Raw genomic sequence first — 19,913 nt, forward strand, 5'->3', positions numbered from 1 at the left:
CAGGTGTTCCAGGTACCGAGAAAACCCTGTTCAATTAAGCTGCTTTACCATTTTCGACCAAAACAGACTTGGGTCAGAATTTAAGAAAAACAAACAATTATGGCCTTGTTGCCCCCCAAAAAAGAAAAAGCTTGAAAAAAGGTAGTGTGAAACGAAAATGTTATTTAAAGAAACCTATGGTTTTATTACTTTAGAGTTGGACAGATTGGAAATTGGAAACAAAACCTAAAGCTACGCAAATTGCAATATCACACAGAAAAACTGTCGGGGGTGAGAAGCCTAAAGATTTGATTTTATCAGAAATTGGGGAAAAGCTCTTACAATTGATGGTAAAAGTGTGGGTTGAGAGTAATGGTGATCTAATAGCCAGATAATTACGTTTTAACGCACAGGTAATTTTGTAAAAATCCAAATTCCATATAGACTGGATTTTTGTGGTAAGTGAAGCTGATGTATTAGAAAGTCACTATAACTGTTTATGGTGAATTCTAGCATTTGATTTTGCTCTTATTTCAACTGTAAACTTATTTCAACTGTAAACTTATTGAATGTTTAAACTATGATCTAACACTTAAATAATAAGCCTAATTGTGGTGTGTCTTTGGTATCCATCAACCCTAGAAGCAATAATTTATCCAGTGGAAGAAAGGTGCGATTAGGGTGATGCCAATATAGCTAGTCAAGCTGACGTGGAATTTATTATACCGCTATGTGATAGTGGAGGTTATTTGAGTTGATTGAAGATGCTCAAGTAGAAGGGGAATAAGCAACTGCCTCTTCTCATCGAGAAAATATGACTCAGAAAATGAAAGGAAAAAAATGAAAACCCAAATTAAAAACATAAAAATTAAACTCGAAATTAATAACAATGACGCACCCAGGATTTTTAAAGGGGGGGGGGCAATGAGTCACAATGTTTTTGGTATAGGGGCGTCCCTTTGCGGCGGGGTGCGGGAAGAAAAATAAATAAATATTTTTACTACACTTTGGCTTTCCCCCTCCCTCCAAAGTTTAGAACATATGGGAAATCAAGAACGCATAGAGGTACTAAGAACTATAAAAGACTTAAATTTTGGCGCCATGAAGTTATACTTTGCCGAAGGCTTAAGCCTAGCTTGGGCCTTGGTGTAATGGATTTTTACATAGAGAGAGAACCGTTGACCGCTTAGACTGCTTCTGAAAGTATAACAACAAGGCAGCATGGGCAAATGTTTAGGTTCGTAGTTCTTAGTACCTCTATGTGTTGTTGGGGAAATTTATGTAAAATGCAATGAAATTCCAAAGTAAAGTAAATTTATTTATTTAAAGAACAAAAATCTAGTTTCATTTTCTTATTACACAGCTCTTGAAGTACTTCCGTTTTTGATATGTATAAAAAGAAAAGCCAGACGGTTATAAACGTGTGGAATAAATGCCTTATAGGGAGGTGGGAGAGCCTATATTAGACTGAAGAACAGTTTTAGTCGGACTGAAACAACTAAAGGGCAAAAGTTCTGTACTGGGGTCGGAACGTACGAGGTTTGGTGCGGGGATGGTCGAATAACGTGACGACGAAAGGAGAATACGAGGATTTCAGATAAAATATAAATGACTTTTATTTACAAATAGTTAAAACGAGTTACAATTGCACGCGACTGTACAAGAGGGAAGTACCGCGAAACAAAATTAGTACAATAACCTCTTGAATTTTTGGTCATTCAGCTCAAATGTTCTTGACCTTTCCCTTATTACGCGCTGAATTCTGAAATCTCCGTCTCGGAATTCAACGTTCATCTTCAATTGCTGCTTATCGTAAAATTTCTAGCCTAAATGAATCAAGCGCCATTTAAAAAAAAAACTATTTTCAATCGTAAACGGCGCGAAACGACACCTCGTACCCTATTATAAACAAATCCGACTATTTTTACTGTCTTTTTCTATAGCGGAAGCAACCGATTTGTATAAAATCGCAATTTTCGGCAATTTCGATAAATTTCTTCGATCCAAGAAATTGCTGTCGGTAAACCCCCTTCCCGAGTAGAATTGAATCCCTGATTCCATAATATTTCGTTACGACTAAAAATGTTTTATTTTTCTGGTATTGGTTTTCGACCGTAAGGGAAAAGTAAAAACTATTAATTTTCCAACCATAAAAATAAAAAATTCAGAATCACTTTTTATAAAGGCAGACTATGCGCAGATTATTTATTTCCAGAACCCGTGTTTTCGCACGGTCAATTGAAGTTTGGTGAGGTTTGACTAACCCTATGCATTAAAATATTGAAATAAAATAAATATAACCACTTTTGCGTAGTAAAAATCTTTAAAACACTTTATTTAAAAATGTTGGACATTCCTCTGCATTAGCTGAACATATAACTGAAAATAACCCTTACCACTCTATACTATTTAATGAAAGTAAAATAATATGTAAAATTGATAACTATGTAAAACTTAACCTCAGAGAATCTCTAGAAAATTTTGACCATAAAAAAACCAGTTTAATCTTCAATCGTGACGAAGGTCCAAATAATTTTTTAGCCTCATTGTGGAAATTGTAAACGAGTTTTCGCTTATTTCACTTCACACCTGATGATGCTACCGAACGGTAGCGAAACTAGTAGTGACCAACATTTTTACATAAAGTGTTTTAAAGATTTTTACTATGCAAAAGTGGTTATATTTATTTTATTTCAACAATTGAAGTTTGTTAAACTTAAGTGCCTCCAGCGGTACTTTCGTGAACTAAGAAGAAAGTGCACTTTCCGCGACAAGGCCGTCATTGTACAGTCGTCCTTGGTACAGACGTGTAGAAATTGTATGTCATTGAGTAGTTTATAAGTGTAAATATTAGTTAATAATGCCAACTCACTGTTGTGTTCCTGAGTGTACTCAACGAGGATAGACAATAGTATCTGTAGGAGTTTTTTTAAAGTAAGCAAGTGAAGTTTAAAAAAGAGCTTGAGCTAACCGAGCTAAATCTAAACATGTTATTGTTACAAATTTCCAACTGATAAAAACTACAAAAAGTTTGGTTAAAAATATGAGAAGATATGTTGGAAAACATTTTAATTTGAATTCCACCACAAAAGTTGCTCTCTAAACTTCACGAAAAATGATTATAGGCAAAATAAAGCTAACGAGCAGAAACATCTCAAGAACAACACTGTTTAGTTGCTGAGAACGACCACCAACAGACTTGGAATATCTATGTCAACTGTTAGTAGGACATTTATAACTTGGATACATTTTATGTACTTACAACTTTCTCAAATATGCCTTTGGCCTTCTCGGGAGAATATTTATGAGTGCATGCCTGCTTCTTTTAAAGAAACCTATCCATCAACTAGAGTGACCATCGATGCAAGAAAAATCAGTCTTTCGTAATACAATCCAGAACGTATTCAAACTATAAGTCAACAAACACATATAAAGGATTACTGGGAATTAGTCGAAATGGTTATTATATATTTATTTCGAGGCTTCACACATATGGTATACCTGATAAAGAAATAAACAGAAGAAGTGGATTTACTTCGTAGGATTTCACTGAAAACGACTCGGTTATGGCAGACATGGGTTTCAAGATATAAGAATTGTTTGATTCAATAAAGAAAAATGTAAAACTGAATGTTCCTCCGTTTTTTCAAGACATTGGCAGTTCACAGAGGCTGACGCTGAAGAAACTGAAAAAGTTGCCACAGAAAGAATTCATGTTGAACGCAGAATTCAAAGGAGGCGTACATTTCACATTTTTGATCAGCTTATTCCAATAACACTTGCCCCAGTTATAAACCAAATATGGACTGTGGCTGCCATTCTAGCGAACTTTCAAACCTCAATTGTGAAACAGACTTTAAGTTTGTCAGATGAGAAAAATAATTATTCTTTGGATGAAATATAGTTGCCTTGATAAACTTGTACACTGTAAGTTGTATATATCATAAAATAGGAGGTGATTTGTGTCAGTCTGTCTGAACGAATGAACAACGAACGAACAGCTAGCCAATGAACGAGCGAATCTGATAGTTAACTTCTAACTTCGGCTTGTATACTTTTTATTCCAGCACTCTCTTCACTTTCAATTGTGCGTTGCTTGACGACGTAAATTTTAAAGTTTTTAATGTTAGTCTTCGGTTGGAAAATTATCTAATTTTTAATTTTATTCTTTTTTTCATAATTTTCGACTCTTGGGCATATTGGTTCCAGTTTCGCATCATTTTTCTCTTCGACGAACCATCGGTTTTAGTATTGCGTTTTGAAGTGTTTTTAATATATAAAGGTTGAGCTTTCCCCTGCTACTTTGACTATTTTACTATTTCGAGTATTTTAGTCAACTTCTAACTTGACCCCTGTAAGCAAACACCACCACATCTGTTGCCGTTTGGTGTCTCATCGGTTACGAAAGTATTTCAAGAGTTAGTAAGTGGGTAACTTCAAGGCATACCAGGAGCAGTGGCGGACTGGGTCTAATATTTAGGGCTGCCAGAAGACAAAGGGCCCCAGCTTTGACAACTATAACGCTATCATGTTTGAGGGGCCCACTTCATGAACGGTCCGTGGGGCCCACCTGCCATCGGGCAGGTTCACTCTAAGGCCAGTCCGCCACTGACCAGGAGTAGAGTCTTCAATGGACAATATTCTGTTATTTAGTGAAACTATAGAAGGTCAAGAAAAGTTGGCAACGAGGGTTATTAAAATATTAGAGTATGCAGGCGTAACGTTAAATAGAACAAAATGCGTTTTTTCTGTCCCTACTGTAAAATTGTTGAGACACGTGGTGACGAGGGACGGATTAGAGGTCGAACCTGATTAAGTTTCGTCAATTGCGAAGATAATAGACCCAACTAATTAATAAGGGTTAAAACGCTGGATGGGGATACCTACCTATATGGAAAGATTTACTCCTAATTTTTCGAAGAAAGTAGAGTCATTAAGAGAACTACTTAAACTAAACGTAAATTGGTCATGGAATGGAAATCAGCGTTAGGCTTTACAGTATTATGACATCAATGCACCAGTTGTTTCATCCATCACGAATACCATTGCTAATACTAAATTATTATATTTTATTTTAAAATAACTAACAAAAAATAATATTAAAAACAAAACATTAAAGAGGGCGCTCTACTATGTTTAATATGTACTTGTTATACAGAGTGTGTCAGAGTAGTCTGGCACAAATTTACAGGCGTGTTCTTTGGGAAACCAGGACTGAAAAAGGTCCGAAGAAATGTTTTCCATAAACAGCATTAATGTCTCTAAATATCTATAAAACAAGTGTAATTATTAAATATTAAACGGTATTTCATCCACGACATATCAGAATATTGCCGGGATACTCTTGGTCCTCCGCCTGGTTTTCTTTCAGTGCCGCCTGCTATCTTCGGTGCCAGCATTGAAGTTTTCCGCCTGACCACTACTTCTACCAAGGTGGCGTCTCATCTTACGTTCCTTCGTTCCTGCCTGGATACTTATGTTGTCCCCAATGGCTTAAGACTATATTTCCATGGACCGGACGATGAGCGGAACTTCTATTTTCAATCTACCAACATATTGAGAGTGGCCTCCAGACGTTTGATGCGTTCGTACCTGCGCTGCTTACAACAGAAGAAAACTAATCTTCGCAGCACTCTCATTTCACACACGGCGGTTTTGAGACGCCTTTATGGACCTAACAACGCTCTCTATTGGACTATAAATCAGGTCATTCGATATTACAATTCTATTTTATTCAATTCTATTTCCGAGACTTAGGACCGTAAAACGACCACCCTTAGGCCCCCAGCCGCTGCAGTGCCGGTTGAGCGTCTCGTCGTGACTATTCCACCGGATTTGACTCTTACCACCCATGAAAGGACGGTTCTCTCGAATCCTTCGTTCCATATAAACCTTTGCCGGATCACTTCCAGTTGCTTCACGATCTCGAGGACTTCTACCGTCGTCTGCGCCTTCGGTCTCATTTCTCCGACCAGCCGTCTAAACCCAAAGCACCCCTCACTCTCTTTCAGCAGATCCACAATCCCAAAGATAAAGTCTTCAATCCTCAAGGGAAGTAAAAAATACTTGATGTGTTTATTGCTGCTTGAAAGAACGAGATTGCCAATCTTCAGTTCCGTAAAACTAAGACTTCTAATTTGACGAATGCCGAACGTGTTGCTCTCCGGTCTCTTCGAGGTAGGGGTGATATTTTGATTAAACTTGATGATAAGGGAGGGGGGGTGTTATTGTAGTTTGGAAGAAGGATCTTTATGTTGCCGAGGCACTCCGTCAACTTTCCGACACCGACTTCTACGAAAATCTTCTAGTTGATCCAACATCCGAGTATCAAAAACAAATTATTTCTGAGATCAATGAAATGATCGAGGCTACAGATCCTCCACCCATGGCGATATGCCTTATCGTTGACAACCACCGGACATCTCGCTTCTATCTACCACCTAAAATCCACAAACCTCACAACCCGGGTCGTCCAATTGTCTCCGCCTGTTCCTGCCCTACGGAGTACATTTCGAGTTTCTTGGATGGTGAAATGCAGTCGCTTGTTACCCCTCTTCCGAGTTAAATTAAAAACACAAGTGATGCTCTCCGCCGTTTCTCTTCTTTCTCCTTTTCAGGTACTAAAAGGTGGTTAATTTCTATGGATAATAAATCTTTGTACCCGGTGATTCCTCACGCTGATGGTCTTCCTGCCCTCCAACACTTTTTGAACACACGATCCGACAAGTACCCTCCCACCGATCCCCTCGTTCGTCTGGCTGAACTGGTGTTGACGCTGAACGCTTTCTCTTTTGAGGACAAGTTCTACAGACAGGTTAGCGGTGTTGCTATGGGTACTAAGATGGGACCAAGTTACGCGAATTTGTTCGTTGACTGGGCTGAGGAGCAATTCTTTTCAGGTTACGCTGGCCCTACTCCGGATTTACATGGTTGTTTCCTCGATGACGTTGCCCAGTTCGCCTCTTGCAGTCGTCTTGACCTAGAAACCTTCCTCGCATCCTTTTGCGCCACGCATCCTGCCCTGGAGTTCACGGTCGAAGTCTCCGAGAAAACCATCAACTTCTTGGATTTGTGTATTTCGGTTTCCGGTGACGGCGTGTCCACTACGTTATATCGTGAGCCAACTGACTCTCGTTCATACCTTTTGCCAACATCTTCTCATCCTCGGCAAACCACTTATTCAATTCCATTTTCCCAGTTTCTTCGCTTACGCAGAATTTGCTCTTCAGATAATGACTTTAACAACAAGGCCATCGAAATGCGCGATTGTTTTTCAGCAAGAGGTTACTCAACCAAGGTTATACAGCTTGCTCTTACCAAGGCCTCTGCTGTTACACGCGATGATGCTCTTGCCGTTCACCCCAAGAAGCCCGCCACTGAGAGGCCTTCTGTCATCTTGACGTATCATCCGCAAATTCATCGAATCGAAACTGTTATTCGGAAAAACTATCACATTTTACAGATGGACAAGCCATATTTTCCATGATCCGCCTAGATTTTGTTACCGCCGTGATAATAACGTGTGATCTATCCTTGTTTCTAGCTCCTTGCCTGGACATGACGCCAGCGCGACTTACGAGGGTACCCAAAAGTGCAATCGCCCTCGGTTTAGCACTTACGCTTTGTGTCTGGTGATCTACTGGAGCGTGGTCCGAAGCGGGATTTCCAGATCAAAGGGTCTTTCACCCGCACGACGTCCAATCTCGTTTACGCTCTTAGCTGTAAAGTCTGCTCGATGCTCTACATCGGTGAGACTGAAAGGCGGCTCGCCGAGAGGTTCAGGGAGCATCTCAACGACATTAGAAAGACGCCAGCAAAGAACCACGTCACGCAACATTTTAATCACGTTCACAACATCAATGACGTTTCTATCCGCGCCATGAAAATTATTAACTTCCCACGAAAGGCTGCCACACTGAAGAAAACCGCCTCATTTTTAATTTAGCCACAGAGTTTCCGTCAGGGTTAAAGATTAAATTCGTTCGTTTTTTTAGGGTGTGTTTTTGTTTTTTTGCGGTCATCCCAACTTCATGTTTTTCCCGCACACGTTCGACATTGCTCGGCTGTCGTCTTCTTCGAACGAGGACGGTTTTTTGGTTGTCGGGTACAGGGGTTTGTTCGCAAGCATTTGATGTTTGGTTCCCTCGCCTCTCGCTTTTCTAGCGTCGTTTTCCCCCCTTTAATTATTCATTAAACTTATGGCATTAGCTTTTGTAGTCCCCCCTTTTTTGTCGCGTGTTAACGTCTCGCGCCTCACGTCTTTAATTTTTTTTAAACATTTTCAAATTGTCGGTTAGTCTTAATTAAGTTTTTCGCCTTGAAGGCCTATCGGCCGAAGTACCGCAGATTTTCACCAATAAAGCTTAGTTTTCTCCCCCACTTCTTGTTCTCTTTACTCCTCAATATTATTAATAACTGCCATTCCTTATAGTTACCATCATTGTTGATTATACATGTAAGGTAGCCATTTATATGAAGAATAAGAAGAATAAGGTACTTGATAAATATAAAAAGTATGAAGCATGACAAAAAAGAAATAGAAATGTCTTCGTACAGATAATGGTCTTGAATATTGTTCATCAGATTTAAAAGTAAATTGTATTCAAGATGGTGTTAAAGTTCAACGTACTAACGAAACATATTTTATTGGACAAATAGTGAAGTGATTACATGAAATTTAAAGAGATGATAGAAAGTCCTCGAGGGAGGCCCCGGGAGGGAACGTGTTCAGCACCAAAGCCGCGTTTCCGCGTTGGATGGCGATAGCAATCCGTTGCTTGAGGTACTCGACGGAACGGATCTCGCCACTTGCAAAGCGAAGCCGGTGACCGATGGAATGTACCAGGGCTAAGCCGTCGCGGCTAAACGCACCGAGAGTTGTCACGGCAACGGGCTTAAAAATATAGCGATGCTCGAGGCCGGAATACTCGTTTTTCTTCTTTATTTCAGCCTGGGTTGCAGCCCAGACAGGGCAAGAAGAAGAAGAAGCCAAGTAAGACGGGGCGAGAGGGTCGGTACAGTTAAAATCCCAAATTAACGATTTGCCTCTGGACCACGGAACCTGAGTTAAACCGTCGCGACGTTTACCATCGTCGCGCGACAGGCCCACTGGCTCCAGTTGGCATGGGACCCCGGCTGAAACAAGAGTGCGTTTCAGAATGTCGTTCACAGCGGCATGGCGAGAAAGACGGCCGGAGCTCTTTTTACAACTTAACCCGTGAGAGTCAAACGAATTGACGTGGCTGCCACACGAACAGGTATGTGGAACACAGATCGGGGCACCCAACCTAAGACCAGCAGCTATCCGAATAGAGTCGTCATCCAACAGCGTACCAAGCGACGGCGACGGTAAAGCGTTCAGCCAACACCCGGATTCCTTCATGCTCATGGAGAGAAGCCGGGCCTGTTCCCTGTCGTCAAAAGCGAGTTCAGATAAGAAAGTGACCGTTTTATTTAACGTGTATTCCCCTGATATGAATGGTATAGCAGAAAGATTTAATCGAACGGCACTTGAAGGCGTACGTGCCTTATTAGAAGACTCAGTTTGACCCCGGTTTATTTATATAATAGATTACCTGATGGCAAATTAATGAGGATAGAACCACAAGAAAAATAGTCTTATCAAAGATATAAGTTAAGCATTTGAAGCGATTTGGTTCTTTTTCATTTTACCATATTCCCAGAGCGGAACTTCGTGTAGTTGTGGGTTACGCCACAGCCACTAAAGGTTACGGGGTGTATGAAACCAAACACGTTCGATTTGATGACTGAGTTGGAAATTGAGATACTGGAAAACACGAAAGATCCAAGTTTATGTTCTTCAGTTTTGTATTAATCATACGAAATACTAAAAAGCACACATAACGTTTATCAACGAAACGCTATATACACTCTCTCTTTTTAATTCTGCTAGAAAACTATAATAGATAGATCGATGAAACCAATTGCAACTATTATTTATTTTCCAATATCTTTCGTTATTTATCGGTTTCGTCCGCCAAAAATTAATAGTTTGGCGGGAACCGTCAAAACACATTTTGACAATTTTTTAAATATTGGTTCTACGGCAATGACACGCGCGTTTTTGAATTCACAATGGTCGGTTCATATTTAGAAAGTGGAAAAATTATCCCTCTACAACCAACGGTTGAGAAGTTATCGCGTTTACAAACGTTCGTAGAAATTGGGAAACACCTAAAATGTATCAAAACGTTGTCAAAATGAGTTTTGACGGTTCCCACCAAAACTATTAATTTTTGGCGAACGAAACCGATAAATAACGAAAGATATTGGAAAATAAATAATAGTTGCAATTGTGTTCATCGATCTATCTATTATAGTTTTCTAGCAGAATTAAAAAGAGGGCAAAAATTTCACCTGTCGAAGACATTTTAAACAGAAAGTACGTTATCACTTTTCCAACTTAGCACTGCTAAGCGTAAAACACTTTTATCAACTAATGCTTGCCACATAAACGCGTTTATAAATTCAACCTTTACAGTAAATATGTATAGATTTTACAATTGTTGAAAAAAAGGTAAAAACGGGCGTTATAGAAACCCCATAGAATACTACGGGACCCCTGTTTTCCCCAACCCTTCGTATTACCTTGTTTCTTCGTGCCAAGGCGGAGAACATCAATAACAATAATATTGTCAAATGAAAACGAGTAATATCATAAATTTCCTCCTTGTAGGGCCCGGGGGTTTTTATATCGATAATAGAAGTTCTTTAAAAAATGTCACTTGTTCATCCATGGAAAAAGCAATTAATCACTTATTAAAGGTGTTTGTATCGATTACTTTATTGATGTGATATTTATATTATATTGAAAACAAAACAAAATTTTATGGTACCATTATCAAAATAAAAATAGAAACCTAAGCCTCCTTTAGTTTACATTATCAGAATCTAAGGATACGCCGGCTGTTGGTACAGGAGTTGGCATTGGTGTTAACATACGCAGACCAGATGATTTATCGGTTTCTGAAAACACAAAAAAATAGTTATTTTTTTTTATAAAACTAAGGCAAAGCCTTCAGAATCCCTTTTCCTTTTTAGTTATCTATTGATTTCTTCCAAAATAATGAAATACTGCTAATTAAAAAATATGCTGGCCTCTTAATCTGTGTTCACTTGTAGAGGTTAACGGTAATAGGGAGTGTAGGGAGCTGTTGGCTCGCGTGGCATGAAGGGCTTGCCATCACCCTCCTCCGCAATTTAACCCGGTCACCTGGGATAAAAGCAATAAAACTCACTAGATGACTTGGGCCTTGGGTGTTACTTTATCTTATTATTACCTTTAATCTAAAATTGGGGACCAAACTCCGTTGTGCACTAAACTAATATATATCTGTAATGAAAGAATTCACGATTTTCCTGTAAAGACTCTGCTCGTTCCCGAACTTTGGTTAGGGTCATACAAATATGACCTAAAATTACTCACTTGCTAGGTTTATTTTTTTTTAATTTTACAAAAATAAATAAAACAATGTTTTTAATAAGTAAAAGGATTTATGAAAAAAATAACTGTTACTTCATGGAAATGAAATATTTAATCTCATTAAAATATCCGTAAGCTTTCGGACCGTAGTGCTTCGTCAGCCGCTACATACATACTTTAAATTTCAAGAATATGTTTTCATTTAGATAAATGATGTTTAACATAAAATTAAAGCTTAGATTAAAAACTTAAATCTTAAATAAAGGTATATATCATCAAACAGTCCTACGATCCCGAAAAAGTCTAAAATAATTGTTAAGATAAAGATTCCGTTCAGGTTATATAAAAGAAATGACCTTAGACAAAGGTTATTGAGATTTTTGAAATCTACGCTATTTGGTACCCAAATTAGAAGGTTTGACAATAATATATTTATTTAACGAAATGTTTTGGGGATACGAACAACTACTCTAGCCGCCTTTAAAAAGTGACTTTATTTGAAAAGGCTCCAGCTTTACAGCCATTCAATCATTTTTTCTAAAATTTTAATTGTAACCATAAATTTGTTCAGAGTGTACGCGGTTCTTAATAAGTATGGAGGCCTGACTCTTTGGAATATCGGCAAATTATATCTCTTCCCACGTATTGCGATAAAAAATTAAAAAGACGTTATTTAGATTACATAAGACAACTTCACCTCGTCTTATATTTTGAAAGAAAGTAGCTCGGAATCCTGATTCAGTGTTATTTTCATTTGTGACAAGCTTCAACAGGGCCTGATTAGTATTCATGGAAATAAAACGAGGTCTTTCCTAGGAAAAAAAAAACATTTCTTCAATAGAGATATAACGTTTAACTGTTAGCTTTCTGAATGAACAAAGTAACTTTTTGGATAATGCAAAATAAGAAATATACATAATGTCTTGATTGCAATTGGGGAAGTTTTGATACACAAATTCTTAAGCTAGGGATTTAAACTTGAGCTTTGCAGTTGCACCGCAGCGAAACCAATTTTAAACGTTGCCAACGGCAATGTTGATAGTCGCATTTTGGACATAAAGGTGCAAACATTCGTTTCCAGCAGTCAAGCGGTTCAAAAATAAAATACATATTAATTGGGTCGTTTTCCATGGATTAGATTTTAGGCTATTGACCAAAATGAGAAAAATAATTAATCATTATTTATGTGCAATATATTAAGATTTTATTTAACACTTTGAAAGAATGATTTCATAATTTAGGAGTAGGCCTAAAACCAGAATTCTTTGAACCGACACTTTTGTCATTACAGCGATTAATATAATTAACATTTGTTTCGAGGAACTCATGCGCAACACCCTCAAAAACTAAATGCGTGGGCTGGTATTCTGGGAAAACATTTTATATTTAAGCCAATTTGTTTTATGAAAAATAAATCGAAAGATCAATTTTTCACGTCATCGAGAAACACCACATATGATATGAAAATTTGTGTTTTTACCTTTTAGGGTAAGTAACTTAATGAATGCAAATCGAGCAACCAATGAGAGGAATCGTGAATATACAGGGTGTTACGGATAAGAGTACCAAACTTTCTATACGCATACTGTGGGTCTCTATGGGTAACAAAAAGTCTAATAAACATGGGTCCTAAAGTGCTTCGTTTCAGAGATATGGGCTCCCAAAAACCAACCCCAAACACCATATTCTTCCTTGAACCAAATTGTTTTCATTAAACTCTTAATTGTTTTTATCCGTGAGGCGAGAAACTTTAATAGCAAGTGGCAAAAGTTCATTAATGTCCTTTTAGAAGTAAAATGAGTTTGAAGACAAATACATTTTAATTTTATTGACACGGTTCCAAATAAAATAAAAACATTTTGTCGTTACGAACGATTTTAATTATCAAAATTAAAGATACGAATGTCATAAGATTTTTAAAAGAATGCTTTTAAGTTTGTCTAATTCGTTCTGTGGTTAATAAGGCCCGTCCGAGAACGCTTATTGGGTTATTTGTATCTCTCCAGGTTACATGCCAATCACAAAAAAACAATGTTTAAACTTTTTGTCGATCTGACACCAGTCTTTTAGGAATCTACTGCTGGTTGAATCTTTGAGCTTCTAACCAATTTCAGACCAATGTGCCATATTAGCTACAGAACGAATTAGACAATTTTAAAACCATTCCTTTAGAATTTTTACGACATTTGTATCTTTATATTTGATAATTAAAATCGTATCACAAAATTAAAATGGCTTTGTCTTCAAACACATTTTACTTCTACAAGGACATTAATGCACTTTTGCCAGTTGTTATTAAAGTTTCTCGCCTCACGGATAAAAAACAATTGATAGTTTAATGAAAACAATTTGGTTCAAGGAAGAATATTGTTCGCCAGATTTAAGGCTGTGTCCGGTTTTTTCGGGTAGTTTTTTGGGAGCCCATATCTCTGAAACGAAGCACTTTAGGACCCATGCTTATTCGACATCTTTTACCCATAGAGAGCCATAGAATGCATATAGAAAGTTTCGGTACTCTTAACCGTAACACCCTGTACAGTATAAACCGGATATTATATACCGAAAAAACCAAATAACAGCTCTGCCCTGTATCTCAGCTTCCCTAAGTCACTCTTGTGGAAAGTCTTCTTGGATATGAAAGTTTTTGATTAGAAAGACTAGAATCGGTTGGCGTTGGTAGGTAATTGAAATCTCATAGAGAATATCTTAGCTTCATGTATAATAATAATAATAATAATAATAATCAGCTAGCTTATAGCTGATTTTTATTACTATTATAGCTACAAATCAACGTTCTCGCTGGTGTCTATTTGAAGAATACTAAATAATGTCTGGTAAGCACTAATAGTGGACTGGCAAGTCATTTATAGGAAAAACAACATTGTAGACCACGCCTTAAGGATTCCTTGATTTGAACACATTACTAAAGAGGAAATGTGTTCGCCTTTTTGAGATTTCAAGTGGCGGTGTTAAAGGACTTAAGTCTGTTAGATTATCTGATATAGGACCTTAAACTACCCGTAACTTACGTTTCCGCAAAACCGGCCGTATTTCGCCGTTTCAATTTCCGCATTTCCGTTGTATATTTCGATGTAATTGGATTCGCATCCGCTTTCGGATGACAGCCGGAAAATATGCATGTTGAGTTGTAAAGTGTTCCCACTGGCGACGGATATTTCCCAAATGCATGTGGCCGTTTTGTTGTAAGCGCTGGGGTAAAATGGACTCGTGAATGAACCGCGAGGAGCACGAAGCTTTCCTCCACATCCTTGAGCTGGGTTGCAAAAAAATATTAAATTTTTCTATAACTTAAAAGTATTTTATAATAGTAATGTCTAGGATGTAGATAATCAGGATAGGCAACAGGAGATTTTTGTCAATTGTTGGCCCCTGTTCCTCAGTTGTGGGCCCCCTGTTGCTCAAGTGTGGGCTCCCTGTTGCTCAGTTGTAGGCCCCCTGTTCTTCAATTGTGGGGCCCCTATATAGTGTCATAAAAAATAATTTCGCTAAGTTTTATGCATAAATCAACTTGAGGAGGCCCCATCAACTCGATTTGTGGACCCCTTAATGAAAACCAAAATAGGTTATAGCCTTTCGCGCCTAACGGCACCCCTGGAGATAATTATGTGTCAAAACATTTGGGTTGAGCGAGGTTTATTGAAAACCATCAGATCATACTTGCGCATTTTAACCTGGCCACCTGTATTAAGGGCTTTAAAAGTCGCTCTATGACTTAGGCGTAAGGTGGTGCCTTGAGTATTAGCCTAGCTAGATGATTATTACCAATTTAAGCTCAATCGGGCGAAATATACGGAAGTTATCACTTAGAGAAACCGTTTATAGTATTTAATTATAAATATTATATAAACATGATAAAATAATATTTAAATGAATTGATGAAAAATCCGATTAATAAGTAATATCAAGAATGTATTTATATATACTCAGGGAGAATGAATATGTCGAGACTATCGACGGACACGTTGAGGCCCTAACCCCGTCACGCTAAGCGGGGGGGGAGGAGGCTCTCTTATTTTTTGTGTCCTCGCAGCAGCGTTAATCGCGTCGAAAAACGAAATTTTTAAGAACCAATGGGATTGCAGTCTTATTTGATTCTATTAAAGCGGAGGAGCATACCGGGAGCCCCAACGGGTGGAATTGGAGAAACGCTAAGAATAATCTCGACATATTCATTGTCCCTGAGTATAAATAAATACATTCTTGGTAATATATATTAAATATATAATTTAATAATGTTTTAGCGCATTTGACCCTGATATATATAGCTAGGAGCCACGCAAATATAATAGCTTTTCATATTCGAGATCTCGATTTCACTCATCGCAGCCTGTCGCGGCGATCACTTCATTCTAAAGCCATCCGCTACACACCTTTGGCGCTAGGAGTAAGGGCGTTAAAAGAAAACAGGAGGCGATAATATTTTGGCGGAGGTTGCTCGAAAAGAAAGAAAAGTCGACTTTTAATGCCACTGGTCTACTTTCCTCGTAGAACTACCGATGTCAGAAGATCTCATTAACAAAAAAATATTCAAAACAACTGAGTGTAGGGCTTCTCTAGCCGGGATGATAATTTTAATATGATAAAAATAAACTAAATAATTAGTTTAAAATATAATGATTTAATTGTAATACGGTTTTTTTAATCAACGATACCTTTATCTGTGGAAGTATAAGAAATTGAGAAGGTATCGATTTGACCCCGCGTGCCGGCTGGTCTCTTGAAATGAATGAAGAGGCTTCCAGCAGCGGAGTGAACTGTTGGAGGATAAGAAAACCCACCGCATTCTTGAACTAGCAAATTGGACGCATTCACCGATGACCCATCGTATACCTGAAAAAACAATTGTTCACTGTTTAAACTCTATCCGGTGACCACTTATTATAGGCTTTGCCTCTGTGGTCGCCTGCTTGTTGAAATAAATATTATAATTATTATTATAATTATTATTATTAATATTAGAATATCTTCATACCCACTTCTTTAAAACTCCACTTAAAAATATTTAAAAAGTCTAAGCGACCTCGAAATTGACACACTAGGACTAATCTTTCTTTATAATCTATTAAACAACATGATACCCTGTGACAATATGGTATCACAACTTATTATCTCGGTTCCCAATACATAAATGTTTAAAACTAAAAATATCACTCTGAACCCATTTAATCAAATACAAAAAACTGCAAACACACGGTTTAAGAACCTAGATTTGAATAAATGTAAAATATCTGAAATCATAGCATTGTAATATCATATGAAAATTTAGTAACAATTACCTAAATATATTTAGCCGAGACAAAACTCTCAATAAAATTTAAGTATTAGTTTCATTATTAAGGTAATGTATCCGGTCTAGCTACTGTGATATCTAAATATGTATATATAGAATTACATTGTGCACCAACTAGCTAACACTGTAAAAAGGGTTTCTTTTTACACATATTAAAATTTAATTTAATTTAATTATCCCAAGGGGAATTATATTGCAAAATAATAGGATTTTACTAAATAAACCAAAATGTAAATTAATTTAAAAAGGTTAATCTAGGCTGGAACTAATTTCATAAATTTTAAAAATTATAATTAGCACGATATATTTTAAAATGTTTTTAAAATTAACTGTGTATTTAATATCCGGTACGTCCTTCTTATTATTATTTTAAACCAATTTTAAATACTCGTTGAACAAATTTTATGAACCGTTACTATGAACTGCTTAGAAATCTAACGCCCATAGGTCAAATTTTTAAATTCTGATTCCTTTAATCGCCATTTAGCTGGCGATAGAGAGGATGAGGCTAAAAATGATATGGAGTCCCTTATTTAACCTAAAGAATCATCCGAAAAATTCGAGTTGAAATTCAGGAACCTAATTCCTTTCTGTGTCTCATTCTGTGCTTCCACTTTGAGGGTATTTTACCCTTTTTCGCGTAAAATGGACCTCGAGAGGCATTTTTTTTCAAGATTGAGGGTAATGGGTAAAATGAGGGTATTTTGAACATTTCATGGGAAATTTAAGGGTATTTAAAAATTTTGAAAATAATCTACCATGAAATATAATTTCCCTTTTTGACAAAGTGTAACTAAGTTGGCCGTAAGTAAAAAACTGGTTTTGCTTATGTCGATACCTTTTTAGGTTCTTTCTCTGTTGTCAGCATAGATATAAGAAACGTAAAATACGGAATTGACACCTAGCAGACACCGAGGAAGGCACGTGACCAAGAGCGCGAGCTCTCTTAGCATTTTAGTACTAAGTGCTTGACCTTTCCGCAGGCCGTAGTCTTTAGACACCATCGGTTGGTGACCTTTAGTATCATTTTTAAGCAGGAGACAATGGCTCTCGCGACGATAGCACGAGCTTTCTTACCGATAGATAGCGCCTTATAAGGATAGCCTGCAGAATTTACGCGTTTCTGCTAGCTGTCACCTCCGTATTCACTGCCTTTGAAATATTTTATCTAGACCTTTATATACATTTCTTATATCTATGGTTGAAATTGGAGCAGACAAAAATATTGTTTTCGTCCCTAATATAGCGAATTGCATACCTACCATTAATATTAGTGTCTTTTTCTTTGTAAAAATTAAAGAAAAAAACTGTGATAATTAAACTACATTTTTTAAATCGGTGTTTTTTATGGGAATTTTAATGGTATTTTTAAATTAAAAATGGGTATAAGTGGCTATTTTATTGTTTGATTCTTGTGGGAATTTTAAGGGTATTTTGGAAATTTGGAAAGGGTAAAAGTGGGTATTTTTCAGCTTATGTCTGGGTAAAATGATCTTTTGGAAGTGGAAGCACTGGTCTCATTATAACTGATCCAGTTAATCCCATTTCTGTGAATTTTCAACCCTCTACTTCACAGGAGACTAGCGTGGAAAATGCGATTATGTCACACCATTTTGTGGTATTTTAAAATGACTGACGACCTTTCACACAGAACGTGTTCGAATTATTAAAACGATGTTCCATAAAGAAAATTTTGGGTGGTAATAAATGGGGTTAACATAACGGTTGTTCATAATATCTTCATTAGCTGGAGATGACTGTCCCGTTGTTTTTTGGGAGAATTGGAGTTTATTTATTAATTGTGTTTTAGGTTAGAAACTTTAGTGCCGAGGTGCCGACTCGGCAATCTTAAGTATTGTCCTCGATCTTCGCAAGGTTTATTTCGAAAATGGACAAAAGTCTCATCCTAAAAACAGGAGGGGTGATATCCAGTTTGATCTTTACCCTCAAAATAAATTATCAATTTAGACCAATGCAAATTGGAAACCGTGACTATTAGTCGCGAGTGAAGGTTGAAGGCCAAGAAAGGTTATTTTGTTGGTTTATTTTTAGTTACAGTGGGAAAAAAATACGTTTTACCCTTAAAAACCTATCTGCACAGGCAATAGCACCACTACTACGCAATTGAATTGAGTCGAAATAAAGAGAAATAGTTCTTCCAGTTCTGGCTGTTACAGTGTAGTTGCAATCAATGGCAGCGGATGAGATCGGACTAAATATTGACCCGAAATCGTCCGTGAAGTTTCGACTGCATTCTAAAATTTGAAAAAAAGGTTTATATTTGTCAAAGATTAAAAACATTTTGTAACTTCTTCTGAAATAATTGTTACCAGCGGCTTTGTAAGTAATTGAAAATCCTCTTCCGGTTGTTCCGGATCCAGTGTGTAAGGATAGTTTGAGACTTCCGGAAGCGTACGTGTCGCTGTAGAAATGATCTCCACAAAAACGATGCAACAACGGCTCCCGTGAAAAGTAAACATGGTTTGGCTACAAAAATTCAATTATTTTGCTTTTGTGAAAGATATAAAATTTGGTGCAATTAAGCGACTGTATGCCCTTTAAACCGCCAGGGAATATAATTTTTAAACATAAATGCTATACTTTGGTGACAACCCGAAACATTTTATTTTGATAATTATGCTTATATGTCAGTGACGCATTTTTTAAAGGAAGTGTACCTCAGGACTGCTTGACCAAAGACTAAATAGGAGTAAAAACGCGAAAAAGTAAAGGGACCAAGAAGTGGGGGAGAAAACTAAGCTTATGTATTGGGGAAAAATATGCGGTACTTCGGCCGATAGGCCTTGAAGGCGAAAAACTTAATTAAGACTAACCGACAATTTTAAAATGTTTAAAAAATATTAAAGACGCGAGGCGTTAACACGCGACAACAAAAAAATTGTTATGTCGTCGCCTGGTGAGTTTTGGAATTTAAAACTGCTGTTTTATTAAAGAGTAATTCACGATTTTATAGGATAAATAAATATATTTATCTGATCAAAAGTCAAAATATCAGCCAGAGATTCCAACAGTAGACCGATTTCACCCTTTTGGGGCTCATCAGTACTGAGGAACTCTGGCTATCCTCGGAAATCTGCCGATATCAGTAAAACTAATAATAGGGCACTCTGATTGTTTATTATATTTATCCTATTAAAATCTTTTAATTCTAACCAAGAA

General features: G+C 37.2%; 1 protein-coding gene across 1 annotated transcript in view; it reads right to left on the reverse strand.

Annotated features, from left to right (window-relative positions):
• Positions 1 to 10,778: 10,778 nt before the first annotated feature.
• Positions 10,779 to 19,913, reverse strand: part of LOC149966177 (cubilin-like) — a 49,723-nt gene continuing 40,588 nt past the window's right edge. Inside the window, exons 24-29 of the mRNA XM_090167477.1 lie at positions 19,064 to 19,220; positions 18,813 to 18,988; positions 16,096 to 16,273; positions 14,452 to 14,696; positions 12,120 to 12,234; positions 10,779 to 10,965 (exon numbers count right to left, since the gene is read on the reverse strand). Coding sequence (XP_090023603.1) covers positions 10,871 to 10,965; positions 12,120 to 12,234; positions 14,452 to 14,696; positions 16,096 to 16,273; positions 18,813 to 18,988; positions 19,064 to 19,220 — 966 coding nt within the window. The 3' untranslated portion in view covers positions 10,779 to 10,870. The remainder of the gene's footprint in view (positions 10,966 to 12,119; positions 12,235 to 14,451; positions 14,697 to 16,095; positions 16,274 to 18,812; positions 18,989 to 19,063; positions 19,221 to 19,913) is intronic.

The sequence above is a fragment of the Leiobunum rupestre genome, chromosome 1 (assembly GCF_980474605.1).
Source record: "Leiobunum rupestre chromosome 1, qqLeiRupe1.1.hap1, whole genome shotgun sequence".
NCBI lineage: Eukaryota > Metazoa > Arthropoda > Arachnida > Opiliones > Sclerosomatidae > Leiobunum > Leiobunum rupestre.